Genomic DNA, 14,998 nt, shown 5'->3' with positions numbered 1-14,998 from the left:
TGAGTTTATGCTAACTGTTGTGCATATGCAGATCCTTAAGCCTTCCTTCAGGCAGGGTCTCGTCCTAGCGGGAGGGGTGGGGAGACAGGGAAGATGGCATTGAACAGGATTCTGGGTATTGCAGCTGTCAAATTCTGTCGCCCCTCTCTGTTCATTAATAATGGTGTCCTGCAAACCCCCCCCCCCCAATATGATTTTATAACACTATGCTGAATAAAATGAATATTTTCAAAACTGCACAGCCAGTGAAGGCCATATCAAAGATGCACCATATTAAGATTCTGGAACACAAATACTTTCTACAAATAGTGATGCAGTAACTAAGCAGACCTATGAAGTGGGAGTTCTACCTTCTTACCACTTACTCTCAGCAACCAGAAACACCATAACTAAACACTGGAAAGACCTGTCAGAAGTAAACATGGATCAATGGTAGCAAACAGTATAGGAAACAGCCTTACTAGAAAAATTAACCAATAAATTGAAACTGACACAGGGACAAATAGAAGACGGTTTCACCCTGGTATGTTTCCCCTTTATCACATACACAGCCCAACAAGACAATGACAAAAATCCACCAACAGCATACAGATCAATATGGCTAACCTGATCCAAAACACTCACCCACCCCACTCTCACACAAAACAAAGACCACCACAGCCAGCCCCAAAGGAACAACCATATCCCAGGCCAACCCCAACATCTTGGCAGGGGGCTGGACTGGATGGCCCTTGTGGTCTCTTCCAACTCTATGATTCTATCTCTCACCACCAAAGGAATACAAGTGAACAGCAGAGAACCTACACAAGCGACACTGACAATACCCCCCCCCACACATATTAAGCAAATAGAAACATCGTCACCCCACCCTCCCCTCCCCCATCTACCTCTTTCCCCCCAATGTCTCAACAAATGAAACTGATTTGTAAAAATGTTATGAGAGACATTGCGCATATCTTTGTAAACCAAGAAAACCTATAACAATAACAACAACAACAACAATAACAACAAAAAGCACACATTGCGGAGGAGGGGGACTTGGTTGGTCGGTTTGCCAACTTGAATGAAATATTGGGAGGGGGGGCCAGGTACGCCCCTCCCTGATCACATGATGTGGCCCGTGCACACACCCTCTGAATGGCAATGCCCGTCAACTTGCGGCCCCCCCATATATTTGAACCCTAAGTCCCCTGGGCCTCGGCTCCTCAGCTGTTCTGACGGCAGAATCGGAAGACCGACCCTGAACCCCTGAGGAGCCTCCTGAGGAGAAAACGGCCTCGCCTCGCGCCCCGCCCGTTCCCGCCTCAGGCAGGAGGAGACGCACCCGCCTCTCTCCTCCTCCTCCACCCCCCTCCGCCTGCGCGCGCGCGCGGCCCTGTCCCTCCCCGGCGCCTGCGCAGTACCCGCGCCGACGCTGCTCCCTCCTGCCGCCGTTTGTTATTATTGTGGGTCGCGCGGCGTCGGCTCTCCTCAGCGGCATCGATGGCGCCCGGGCAAGGCGGAGGCACCACGGCCGGAGGCGGAGGAGCAGGGGGTTCGGGACCCAGCTCGGGCCCCGCCGGCCCTCCGCCTTCGTCCCCGCTGTCCCTGCCGCCCCTTCCTCCGCCACCCCCTCCACTGCCTCTCCCTCCACCTCTGCCGCCGCCCTGCTCGGAGTTGGGCCTGCCGGGCTCGGGGTTCTTCGGGCTGCCGGCGCACCTCACGCTCTCGTACCCGGGCACCGGGCCGGCCTGGGCGGCGGGCGGCGGTGGCGCTTCGTCCGGCGGCGGCGGCGGCGGCGCCTCGTCGTCCGCGTCGTCTTCGTCGTCGTCCTCCCCGGCGCCTCCCTCGGGCCGCAGCCTGGAAAAGGCCCTGGAGGAAGCCGGCAGCTCCGGCATCCTCTGCCTCAGCGGCAGGAAGCTCCGGGAGTTCCCGCAAGCCTCGGGAGCAGCGCCCGGGGCCGCCGCCTACGACCTCAGCGATACCACCCAGGCCGGTGAGGAATGACAGGTGGGGTAGGGTGGGGGGAGGTCTGTTTATGAGAGAGAGAGGGGATCAGGGGTCTCTCTTGAGTAAGGGGTGTCCGTTGGCAGAAGGGGCGCGCGGGAGAAGGGCGCGGGAGTGAGGGGTGTGAGGGGAGGGGAGTTTTCGGATGAATGAATAGGTGGAATAGGGGGGGGGGACAAGAAGAAGAAGAGCCAGCGGGGAGGAAGGGAGAAGAAGAAGGTGACAGATGAGAGAGAGGTGTGGGGGGGAGTGTTGGTCGTTGCATCATTATCTGGGGGTCGCCGTGGGGTGGGGGGTTGGGTGATTTTGGGCCAGTCACTCAGCCTCACCTGCCTCGCAGGGATGCGAGGTTGTAAAATGGGGAGGAGAGCGTTGCACTCAGCTGTCATCTGGGGGCAGTCATTTCACCAGGCTTCCTCAGTGCCACATTGGAGTTTTCTTGTGTTTCATTTCCCTCTTCCCTCCTTTCCCCGTATGCTGTATTTTTGTTCGTTTGTTTGTTAGATTGTAAGCCTGCTGGTAGGGAGCGTCTTGTTTTGATTTCATGTAGGTAAGCTGCTCTGGTAGCCTCTTTTGGAGGAAGAATTGGGGGTGCAAGTGCTCCAAATAATTAATAAATGAATGAATGCGTGCCACTTTGAGCTTGCTGGGGGAAAGGTGGGTTATAAATGCAATCAGTCAATGAAGAGGATGCATCAGACATGAGGGAAAGATAAAAAAGAAGAGTTGAAGGGTGAAGAGTTGGGGGTTTGCGGTTGGAGAGATGCCTGCATGCAAGGAGAGTGGATTGCAAAAAGGAAGGATGGAAAGGAATGGAAATTGTGTGTGTTTGTGTGTGACTGACTGAAGGTGGAAGCAGGGTTTGTACAAAAGGGTACAGGCTCCAGAAATGGTATTTGTGATCTAGGGGTTTGCTATTGGAGCTAGATGTGGTTGCAGAAAAGGTTGCTGGAGGTGGAAAAGGGAAAGTGGGAGGAGGGTTATGTGCATTAAGGGAGAGGTGGCTGCTGCTGAGGTAGGTGAAGGTGACAAGGGGGGAGTAGTTGCAAGTAGGGGGGATGGGGAAGATCCAGGCCCCACGAGGAGGAGGGTGCCATGTGCAATGAAGGCGTTGAGGATGCTTGGGGAAGCAGCAGTGTATGAAGGGGAGGAGGGCTGAATTGGCTTTATTGTTTGCTTCTGCAGGAGAAGAAACTAGGGTGGCGGAGGGCTGTGCTGCCAAGGGTGGGGAGGAAGCTTGTAAAGCATTACTGAAAGGGGAATCCATTTTTCTCTTCAGGAGAAGAAGTTAAAGAGAGAGGGCGTTGAGTAATGTATGCTGGCTTGAGAAAAGTGGTGTTTGGGGGAGCAAGGTTAAAGCTGCCTTTAACTGAATATGATGGAAGGGTGACAAGATTAGCATGTGGCTAGATTACAGGGCTAGGGGCCTAGTTTATTTGTTTACTTTTCAGGAGAGCTTAGTGGCCACCCAAGATGGTTTGGAGCAATTTAAAATCCATCACAAAGATACCATGTAAGATGAGACAGGGTGTGTTGGCGGGGTGACATTGTGGGGATGTGAGGACAAAGTTGGATTGATGGTGGAGCAAGATATTGTACAGTTTGTGGTATGTTGTTGGGATTAGAACTACACTTTTAGCAGGGGGATGGGGCTGCATTGAGAAGTATGTGTGGGGAATGCCATAATGGATTTGGGAGTGGAGAGGAAAAAAGAGGAGCGCAGCTTGCTGCCAGAAGGAGGGCTGTCCTGAAAGTCGCAGAGCATTTGGGAAGAAGTTCATTGTAACAGTACAAGATGGAGAGGCTGGGGTGTGTGTGTTGATATTCTTTTGTAGTGGATGCGCAAGGTGTTTGGGAGTGGGTGGGGGATGGGTTTGCATGGGAGGAAAAACCCTGGTACTTTGTGGATTAAGGCTAGGGTTAATCCACAGTACTACAGGGTTGCTACAGGGTTGCTGCAGTGGGATATATTGCAAGTCAGACTTTGCCAGGGAGAGATTCTCTCTCTCTTTCTCTCTCTCTCTCTCTGTGTGTGCATGCATGCACACACACATGCCTGTGTAAATGAGATAGGCATTGGGTGCACTGCAGTTGCATGGTGAAGCTTTGAGGCCAGGGTGGATTTGATTTAAATCAAACTGATTTAAATCACGATTTAAATCACTAGTCAGTAAGGCTTGATTTAAATCATAGTTTTCTACATAAAGACTAATTCTTGCTGGTATAACTTTAATATGCAAGTAGATGAAGATTTTTAGAATAACAACTTTTCATATTAGTTTTTTATCCCCAGTTTAATAGGTTAATCATTCATATTTGGACAAGTTTACTGTTGTACTTAGGAAGGAGAAAAATAATCATTACCTTAATAATAACAATTTAAATAGATTTATTCAACTGAAACAATAACATTACAGCATATGTTATTTGTTTAAACAAACATCCATGTTTGTTAACTAATTTGGCTAAACAAAAACAATATATATATATATATATATATATATATATATATATATATATATATATATATATTAAGAAACATAGACTGTCAGCCCAGCCTACACATGAAAAACTTAAATACTGTCCACTCCAAACAATCAGAAAAATATTGTTTTTATTCTATTCAATGAACTTCTTGAAACTTAGCACTGAAGGGGTTGTTTCTGTATTCATAGGTTTGTAGAACAATAGGATTAAGGTCTTTTTCTCAACTCTGTTCATGTTATAACATTTTTGCTGTGAAGAAGAGGCATGTGATCTCTGTTGAGTCAAATTCAGTTTTGAGAACTGCAAAAGTAAACCAAGCACCTGCGATAATATCTTGTAGGCAGAGAAACTGCCCAATAATCTTACAAAAACCTCTGGAAGAGCATGACATTGTGAATGGATTAATTGAATTTATTTAGCCCCAAAATTAAACATATACAACCTTATTCTACATAGTTAAAAAACTAATCTTTATTTCATGATGGAATAACCTTTGGGTGGTAATATATTTTCCTCAAAAAGCATTTTATTTAAAAAAATCCAATTTAAATCAAAAAAATCGATTTAAATCAAAAAAATCTGATTTAAATCAAAAAAATCCGATTTTTTTGATTTTTTTAAAAAAATCATTGATTTTTATCCACCCTGTTTGAGGCACAAGGATAGGTTGAGAGAGGTTGGGGAATTAGCATAATAGGGATTAGGTTAGTTGGTTAGATTTGCAAGAGAAAAGAAGAAGCTGGAGGATAGGTGTGATTGTAGGAGAATCATGACAGATTAGTGTCTTGAGTGTGGAATGTCAGATACAATTGACTGCTGTTAATGGGTTGTTTCTTATATACAGTAAATGATTTGTGTGACTGGGGTACTGGCTTGATGTTTAAATATGCTAATCCAGAGAGGTACAATGCCATAATGCTTCTAGAACATTAAGAAATATACATGTAGTGGTTTTTGTTTATAAATACAAGCAAACAGTGTTTTGGCTATATATAGATACTTATTAAATTATAATGCAGAGTTCAATTTGAGGCATTCTTGGGACCAATGTAAATTTAATGGGATTCATAAGCTTCAGGAGCAGTCTTGTAGGACTATCCATCAGAGCTGTAAACATTTATGAAATCTTGCTTGGTATTCTTCGATTTCTCAAAACTGAGCATTAATGAAAGCTTGGAGATTGAGATGGTGGCTTAGAGTGCAGTTAGACAATTGATTTATCATTCTGGATGCAAGACTACAGCACCTGTGACTATTCTGTGATCCCATGGTCACTGTTGAGTTCCTCATTCTCCATTAATCTCTGTTGAGAGCTGCATTTTGGATCTCTTTTAAATTCTCTATTTATTGGAAGGAGAAAATCTGGAAGGGCAGATGTGAAATTGGACAGTGTTTTGGAGTAATAACTGTTGAGTTTGTTTACCCATTGCATATACATTTTAGTTGCCTTAGAAATGGTACAATTAAAGCATGAGATAAAATTAATGAATGTATCCTGCCTATAAACAGATTCTACTTAAGATATATTGAACACACTAAGATCATTAATATATATAGTGCTATCAGTATTCATCACTATAAAGATCTGCTGTATAAAATGTCTGTCATATAGCAAGGCTTAGGTTCCCTAAAGAAGTTCATTATCTTGGCACATACATAGTTAATATGCCATGATGTTTAGTATTAACAATAGGTGGTTTGTGAATAACTGCTGTTAATAACATTATCACTGTTAGTACTTGCTGCATTTCTTTTTTCTTTCTTTTTTACTTTCTGCATTTCATTTCTTTGCTATTTTCAATCCTCCCAGCTTTGTGTGGACTCTAGACCAGGCATGGGGAATCTCTGGCCTGTGGGCCTAATTAGATTTAGTCAGGATAGTTATTTGATCTGCAAGACTCCGCCTCCAATTCATGTTCTCCTACCCTGCACCTGATGTTGTATATGATGGCAAGTGCGGGGCAGGTAAGGACCCTGCTCACTACTGAAAGTGAAGTTGGCAGGTACTGCTGATCAGCTGGTTCATGGCACTTACAAAGCTTTGTGTCTTTGCCCTACCATCAAAGAAAAAACTTCATCTGACATAATAGTGACATTCAGGGGCTTGGCAGGTAGCTGGGGCCTCCCACCTGTCAAAATGGCCTCTGAGGATAGGAGAGGTGAAGATCCAGCCTACTAGCTGCGGAAAGATCCCTATACCTGCTATGGTCCATGAAAGCTATTATTCCTCAATAAATTTGTTAGGTTTTAAGGTGCCTCATTACTAATTTTTCTTTATACAACAATGCATGTAGACAATAACATCTTAATCGTGTACAGTTAACATGCCAGGAAGTGAAATCTGCTTTTTTAAAATCAAAGACCATCTTGACAGTGAGTCCTTGAAGACTTGCTCCCTGTCTTGCAAGCCTTTTCTTACCTGGCCTGGGAGGGTGGGGCTCTGAATGACTCTAGCTATGAAAGCTGAGCCTGCTGAACAGAATCTTGGGCTAGCGGCTAGAGAATTATTTAGGATTTTGTTGGGAGGGGGCTATTGCTGTTGTTTCTGTTAATTTTTTGGATCTTTATTTTGGAACTTGTAATTTATGTGGAATTGGTCCAGTTTGGTTGTGTACTTTTTGATTTTATGCTTATGACTACTTTTGTTTTGTTGGTAGTTACGTAATTTTGAATATGTTGAGTATAGTCTTAAATTTGGAAAGACGGCATACAAATAAAATGATTGATTGATTTTACCTGGCTTTAGCAGTGTTAAAGTAAGAAAACTTCATGAAATTTATATTAATGGGACCCTCTCAGTCAAAATCTCACAAAATTTTGTTTAAAGCTCTTTGTCAGAGAAAACAAGTGTGTGTGTGTGTGTGTGGGGGGGAAGCAAATTTGAAAGCAGCAATAAAATGTCCGCCCTGGTTTCTTGGTTGTATTTTGTGTAGGCTGCATTACCTTAAAGGAGCTGCTGTTTTACCTTTCAAGATTCAATACTCTTTGAGGGCAAGGGTGGCATTTTCCTGCCCTGCCCTTCTAGCCTCTGCCTGCTGGTTGGTGCCAGTGTAACGCAGCCAGCATGGAATGCCTTCTTGTGCTGCATGAGCAGAGGTGCCATTGGCAGGTTCTCTGCTGGATCCTGAGTTGGTCCTGCGGTTGTCACATTGGACCATTGCTGCGCCAGCTCCAAGCTAGCCCAGCAATTTGCAACCCCCATGTGTGTGACAACGCTGTAGGTATAGCTGTGGTTTTGATGTTCATTTAAACCTCTCCCCACCCTCAGCAACCACACCCTTTTATTTGTACTAGTTCAACTTTGTTGTGGAGTGGCAGGGTTGGGCATTTTCTTGACCAAAAATATTTGATTGATTGGTCAAATTGATAATTTTTAAAACAACAACAAACCCAGAAACTTTATTACAGTAATAGAAAATGTACTTTAATAATCACATTAGATAATTACAAATTTTGTTTTACGTAAGTTAACTATAAGATACACCAAAAATATAGAAAAGGTTGAGAGCATATATGAAACAAAGCCCTTAAATAAATTAGCAGATACTTAGCTGGCAAAAACCTGGCAAAAGACAGCCAAGGAAGGGGTTGTCCTTGCTTCACAAGGCCAAGTAGGAGGGACACAGAGAAGGGCATCTCTTTCTGATCTTAGGAAGAGCATAGAATGATAAGGGAACAGAAATATTATCAGTTTTCCTGGACCCAGGCCATATAGGGTTTTTAAAGTAGTCACAACCACTTTTAAGGGTGCCCAGAAGAAAATGGGCAACCAGTGCAGGTGTTGTAACATATGTATTGGTGCATTGGTGCATGGAAGAAACTCGATCTCAGGACGCAAGGGAGAAACGTGCTAAGAGGAAGGCATGCTTGGCAAATCCACACCGTGATCAACTCGCGCCCGGAAACCAATGTCCCCACTGTGGAAGGACGTGTGGATCCAGAATTGGCCTCCACAGTCACTTACGGACCCTTTGTTAAAATCGTGTTTATGGAAGACAATCTTACTCGACTACGAGTGATCGCCAAAGAAGAAGGTCAGTAACATGGTTGGTTTTGTTTTCTGGACCAATAGCACATCCCAAATACTTTTAAAAATATGAAATAATTGCGGAATATCATTATCTTTGACTTTTATCTTGACACATCAGGCTCAGCAAAGTAACAGCAACAAATAAAGGTTTATAATCTTTTAAAAGGCAGAAGTGTCAGGATTGAAGCTGGTTAAAGATCTTGGCTTGTTCCTATCTTGGCAAGCATAGTTTCCTGACTTGGACATAACGGGATGCTGATTTTTGATTAAAGACTTCCTGGATTAATCACAGTATGCTGAGGAGGGTTGAGGTGGCAAAAGAACAGAATATGTGGACACAAGGCTCATATTACGTCAATATACCGGTATGTATTTCATAACGGGGTCACTCCCTGGTTCTGCAGTAACCCAGGACTGCTCTCTTAAGCAGGAGAAGTTGTTGAGAACAAATGGCACTGTGTTCTGTCGTGAGAAAGGTGTGTATCTTTTCCCTGAGTTTTTTCCAGGATATTCCATATTTCAGGAATACATTTTTATTAAAATCGGGCATAAATCCTTAAGGTGGAGTCCAGCAGAATGTGAAAGCTTCAACTTTTTATGCAGGCAGATACACTGAGTTCATGTCTCCCTGTTTCTTGTTTAACAGGAATAGAATGTGGCTTCCTGAGTACCGGTACTCCTTCTTTTAAAAACTAGGATTATATCATTCATAATTGCAAAGAGAAAAAATGTGATGTGTGGGCGATGTTGGCTTAGGGCGCAAGGAGCAAAATGTAGCTTGGGCTGCCCATGGTTAGAGGGCTCTTGAAATGAAGTGGCGAAAGATAATTTAACAATGCATCTTGTATATTTTGGATGCAAAACTTGGAAGTTATTTCATTTGCTTTTTGTTTGGAGGATTGCCCTGCTTGTGTGATGTGCCAGGAGAAATAAGTTCAAACAAACCTCTTTAGAGCCTTGTATGGCAGTCATGGGATTTTGAGGCTTGGAGTCCTCTTCAATGCTGCAGACACTTAACTAGTTGCCCTCAGTCTTGTCAGGTATCCATAGCAAACTATATAATTGTTAAATAAATAATCCTAAGTATTTTCACTCTGGGACATGCAAAAGAATAGGGGGTAAGCTGCAACCACATGAGAAGAAAAATCTGGACTCCTGCCATTACAAAAATCACACAGAAAGACAGACTAGATTCCATGCTTACACTGTATTCAGTGGCAGCTTCAGAGATAAACTAGATCTCTAGTCTTTAACTTTTTCAAACTTAGGACTCTTCTTCAACCCAAATGTATTTGGAGACCCTCTGCCATTTGTTTGCATGGTGGTAGTGCTGTTGTGACTTCCTTTAAATCAGGCCATGATGCAGTAGGCCATAACCCACCAGTTAAAGGCCACTAATCTACACTGCTCCCCCCTTTTTCTTTTCCTCTTTCCCCATAAAATTCTATTAAAGCTTTTTCATAGTACAATAAGATACAAGAAACAAATCTGGGTAGAAACAAAAACAGAAATAAAAAGCAGCAGCAGCAGCACAGAATTCTCTCTCAGAGGTAGCTCTCCTTCCTTGTCTCTCACAGAAGGGGTGGACCCTCCCAGCTCTCCTCAGAGCTTCTCTTTCTTCTCCCAGCATCCCACCTGGGAGATCCTCCCTTCCCTGACTCTCACACAGGGTCTTTCATTAGCCATCTATTACCTTCATGTGTATACAGTCCCTTCAGTGACCCAGAGTAGAGGACACACACATACAGTTTTCCACCAGCACCATGCAGTGCTCCCAATCCCACCTCAGATAGTTGTATCAAAAGCTACCAAGAATTAACAACTCCCCTTTTCTTATGACATTAGTTACCCTTCAGGGCTTTGTGCAAGTACTCTTTGGTTGATGCCCTGCCATCCTTTTCAAATTAACACTTTGAGGTTATATAACATGTTTCTCCCTGCAATAATAATAATAATAATAATAATAATAATAATAATAATAATAATAATAATAATATCTATTTATGTCTTTGTTCACTGGACCTTAAACCCTCCTTCCTCTTTGTGAACAATTAAGGCAAAGGTTTTAGTCATGATTTTTCATCTGCTAAACTACCAGTAGTACAATTAGTGCCCCAGAAGGCTGCATCCTCACGTCTGGCCCAAAGCATACTTTCTGTTTAGATTCTTTTTTCTTATTTGAAATATTAATGAAATTCTGACTGCTGGTGGCCGTTGAATAGCATTTCATTTTCTAGTACTTTTTTCTGTGAAGGAGCCTTCTTGGGGATCATGTTCACATTAATTATGTTCTGCTGGGTCTTTTAGTTGGTTTCTCTAACCCATGTGCTTGGGCAAATTACAGGCAAATAAACTTTTCCATTATCAGCCTCCTTAGATATAATGGCCCTCATTAGGTATAATGTCCAGACAGACTTTTGCCAGAATTGTGATATTAGAAGCACTAAGAAGTTTTGCTAAGGTCTTTCTGAGGCATGTTGCCTTTCTGTAAAAACGTTGGGTGTGGTAATGTTATTTCTGTAAGATTAGGCATAGCAACACCGTGGACTTGGAAAAGCCAAATAAGTTATTGCGATAGCCAGCATTTTACTACAAAGGTTCTTGACATCTTTGGAATATACCCTAGCAAACAAAATGTATGTAAGATTCCCTTAAGTATTGCTTTTTTCAGAGAGGGGGGAGAGAAAACCAAGATAATCTTAATACTGTATGGTATAGTTTTATTAAATATACAGATGAAAGAAGAAATGAAAGAGAAATGCCCACAACATATATTGCAATACCCTTTTGTTCATTTCTATTATTTGTGTTTTCCAAGTTGATTGACTGAGGAATCCATAGAACTGGTTTACTGTGGTCACTTCATTATTATGTATTTTAAAATGATATTTTTTTTTATTTATCTCTCCCCCCCCCTATAATTCACTTTTTGTCAGTTAAGTCATGTTTTATTATTTATGTTTGGACAATTTTGTAACCGAAAATCAATAAAATATAATTTATGCTGGTTGTGGCACTGGTGCAAGGGAGATGCCTTCAGTAACAGCAACAAAAGAACCTGACATTATGGGCTTCTTTTTCTTGAGATAGTTGAATCACTGACATGGTGCTTACATCCTAGAAATGCCCCCCCTTACATAGAAACATAAGGCCTATCCCTTAGCAACAAGAAAATATAATTTGCCTTCTTTGAAAATAAATTAATATCTTTCTCTGACATTGCAATTGAGTATTGTGAAAGTGACAGATGTCAACAAATGAACTATTACGGCTTCAGTCTCAGCATAAGCACAAAGAATAGATCATTATTAAAGGTCCTTCTATTCTGGTCCAGGGTAGATAAGCCAGCAAAGAAATAGACAGATTTCTCAAATGTGAGTTCTTCTAATTCTTTAGGAATGAACAGTGCTGGATGACAAGAAGTCTCAGATTTAGATGTGTACTTCCCGCCGCAAGAATGTCTGTGTTTGAAAGTGCCCTCTTGACCCAAACATAGTGTTAACCAAATGCCATGTGAATCTACTGCAGCACAGGCAGGGCAGGGGTGAGGGTGGGAGATACCGTAGATCATGGGTGTCAAACACAAGGCCCGGGGGCCAAATCCGGCCCGCCAGACCTTGTCATGTGGCCCGCCCTCTAGAAGCAGGGCCGGCACATCCACTATGGCCAGGACCCCGGCGGAGCGCGCAGCCGTGGGCAAGAGGGCGAGAGCGGCGCCTGCCACTTGCTCAGGGGCTTTCAGTTCAGCATGTTTGGGAGCGATCCTCCGGCAGCCCACGCCCGCGCCGCCTCCCCACAGCCCCGACGTCAGGCGCTGGGCAGCCAATGGCAAGCCAAGGCACCAGCGGCCGCTCCTCCGGAAATCAGAAGAGGAGCTCAACAGAGTGCAAAAGGGCCAGAGCCGCCCAGGGTCCAGGCGGAGGGGAAGTCGTGAGCTGGGCAGGCGGTCAGGCGCCGCGCTCCCAGCCTCATGCCCTGCCGAGCTTGTGGGGATACCCCTCGGCAGGGAAGGCACCGGAGCCCGCAGAGGTCGCCAACCGAACAGCAGCAAGCAGCCGCCACCGCTGCCAAAGCTGAGGCAGGAACAGCAGCTGTGCGAGGTCTCGCGTTCTCTCAGAGGCTCGCGCTGCTTCTCGCGTTCTCCCTCCCCCTGGGTGTGGGGCTGGCTCCCTCTCTCTGGATGGATGGAGTGTGCAGCTGCCTCTCGTGTGTGTGTTTTTAGAAAGATTCAATTTTTTTTTTTGAGGAAAAAAATGTGTGTGCACGCCCCCCCCCCCTTTGGGTGGAGTGGGGTGGCAACGGCTCTTTAGGTTGTGTTCCTAAAGTTGTGTTCCTCTAAGCCAGGGAGGGGCTGCGAGTTTCTTCCCACCGCCACCAGTACTCTCCCCCCCCCACCAAAAAAGTGGGGCGGGGTCAATCTAGCAACGTTCCCTCGCCCCCGATGCTGCAGCCTCCCCGCTTGCCAGCCTTCTCCCGAGCAAGGAGTCCTGCTCGCGGAGCAGGATATTATTAGGATTCGCAGTGAAACATCCTCCTTGATGTCAGGCCTTTGCTCTCCTCTCTCGTTCTCTTTCTCTCTCCCCCCCCCCACCTCCACCCTCGCGCCACAACGGGAGAGGGGAAAACAAAAGCGTCATGTCAAATTGGTTGCGCCACAGCAGCTTTTCGGCTAGTACTCCAAAAGGAGCAAGGGGGGGGCCTTCTCAGAAGGAGGACAGGAAGGACTGCAAGAGCCCTTTAAAAAGGTGCTTGGAAGCGTTAGCAAGGGGGGAGGGAGGGGTATGTGTGCAAATCTCAGACTTGGGCCGTGGTTTTAAGAGTTTGGTCTAAGTGTGCGCGTTTCAGACTCCCTCTCCTCCTCTCTCTCCCTGCGCCTCTCCCTCTCCGGAGGTTTAGTATGCTGGCTGACAGCTACACTCCGATCTTTCCCCCTTCTGTTTGTAGGTCCGATCTTTCACCTTTCTGTTTTACCGTCTCCTCCCCCCTGCTTTGATGTCTGTTACCCAAAATCATTTTTCAATAAATTGTACAATAATTGTACATTTGAATATCTACTTGCCATTATTCTGACTATGTTTCTGCTTTCAGAGCTAGTTATTACTTACATTATTACAAAAACCAGTAATAATTGAATGCAGTGACAATAATTTATGATAATAAAGAGTGGACACATAGTCCTACAGATACTACCGGCCCTTTGAGGGTGACCAAACTGCTAATGCGGCCCCCAATGAATTAGAGTTTGACACCCCTGCCGTAGATGAACCACCAAATCCAAAGCCTTGTTGGGCTCTTGCCACCAAGGTGGAAGTTGTGGGGAGGGATTTTTTTTATTATTCCCCTGTTTCTTTTTTTGTTTTAAATAGATTTTATTCCTATTGGGGCTAATGAGTAGGAAAATCTGTATGTCATACTTCCCCACCATTCTAGGACTATTTTGAGAGAATGAGAGGGATTTGGAACCCCAATCCTAGACTCAGTGGCCCATTTTTGCCCTTTCCACCATTGGAGCTCTGTATGACGGGAAGCACCAGCAATGGTTCATTCCATGTTGACAGGAAATGAGTTTCCAGGGGCATCCCCTTCTCTACCTGATGAGAGTGAGATTTATTGTATCCCATGGCTCCTAGGGTGGAGTGTTAGAAAACCATTCATATATATATTCCCAAACAGCACCTTAAACCTGGGTTACGGTCGCCAGTGAAATTTCTTATTATAATTCATTTCATTCCTATACAGTTTTATATTTTAAAGAAAAAGAAATCTCAAGGCAGTTTACAACACATAAAGACATCAAATTAAAAAATCTAGAATAAAACATATTCAGACTTCAAGGAGAATATTTCAGAGCCTTCTCTAAGTGACATTTTGCTTTTTCCGTATTTATTTACCTACTTAATTTATATAGCTGCCCCATAGCAGAAGCTCTCTAGGTACCCAATGTGGTGCAGTTGTTAGAGTGTCAGACTTAGACCTGGGAGATTAGGGTTCAAATCCCCATGCAGTCATAAAGCTCAGTGGCTGACCTTAGGCCAGTCACAGCATCTTAACCCCACAGGGTCGTTGTAGGGATTAACAAAGGGGTGGGGTGCACCTGTACTTCTTGGTTGAATATGTGGGATATAAATGCACTAAATATCGTAAGCTCTTCTGCTTACTTGCTTAAGAAAGCTGGAGGGGTCTGCCAGATGGGATGTCAGTTGCCAACCTGGCAACCAGAGATCTCCACGTCACAATTTGGACCTGCACCAGTTGCAAAACACACCTGGCGCTTGAGGAATTTTGAACACTGCTAGGATGCTCTCCTAACGACTATACAATTGTGCCCAAAACGTACTGTTTCTTCCAGCAGTATGAGGAAGCCAGGAATGCCAGGCACACTATAATGTATAGCTACTTCATTATTATTATTATTATTATTATTAGTAATAGTAATAATAATAATAGTAATAGTATAACATAGCATCCTTCACTGGAAGATCCCGCGGTGGTTCA

At 44.2% G+C, this 14,998-nt stretch overlaps 1 protein-coding gene across 4 annotated transcripts in view; it reads left to right on the top strand.

Annotated features, from left to right (window-relative positions):
• Positions 1-1,388: 1,388 nt before the first annotated feature.
• The window catches only part of LRCH2 (leucine rich repeats and calponin homology domain containing 2), a 59,084-nt gene continuing 45,474 nt past the window's right edge, over positions 1,389-14,998 (top strand). For 3 of the 4 annotated variants that reach the window (XM_088664414.1, XM_088664413.1, XM_088664416.1), the window contains exon 1: positions 1,389-1,975. In XM_088664414.1, coding sequence (XP_088520540.1) covers positions 1,483-1,975 — 493 coding nt within the window. In that variant the 5' untranslated portion in view covers positions 1,389-1,482. Of the gene's footprint in view, positions 1,976-7,796; positions 8,508-14,998 lie in introns of those variants that run through there. The other variant, XM_088664415.1, reaches the window with a different exon arrangement.

Source organism: Zootoca vivipara, chromosome Z2 (genome assembly GCF_965207765.1).
Source record: "Zootoca vivipara chromosome Z2, rZooViv2.hap1.1, whole genome shotgun sequence".
Lineage (NCBI taxonomy): Eukaryota > Metazoa > Chordata > Lepidosauria > Squamata > Lacertidae > Zootoca > Zootoca vivipara.
Note: the sequence above shows the minus strand (reverse complement) of the source record. Positions and strands in the feature narration are given on the sequence as shown.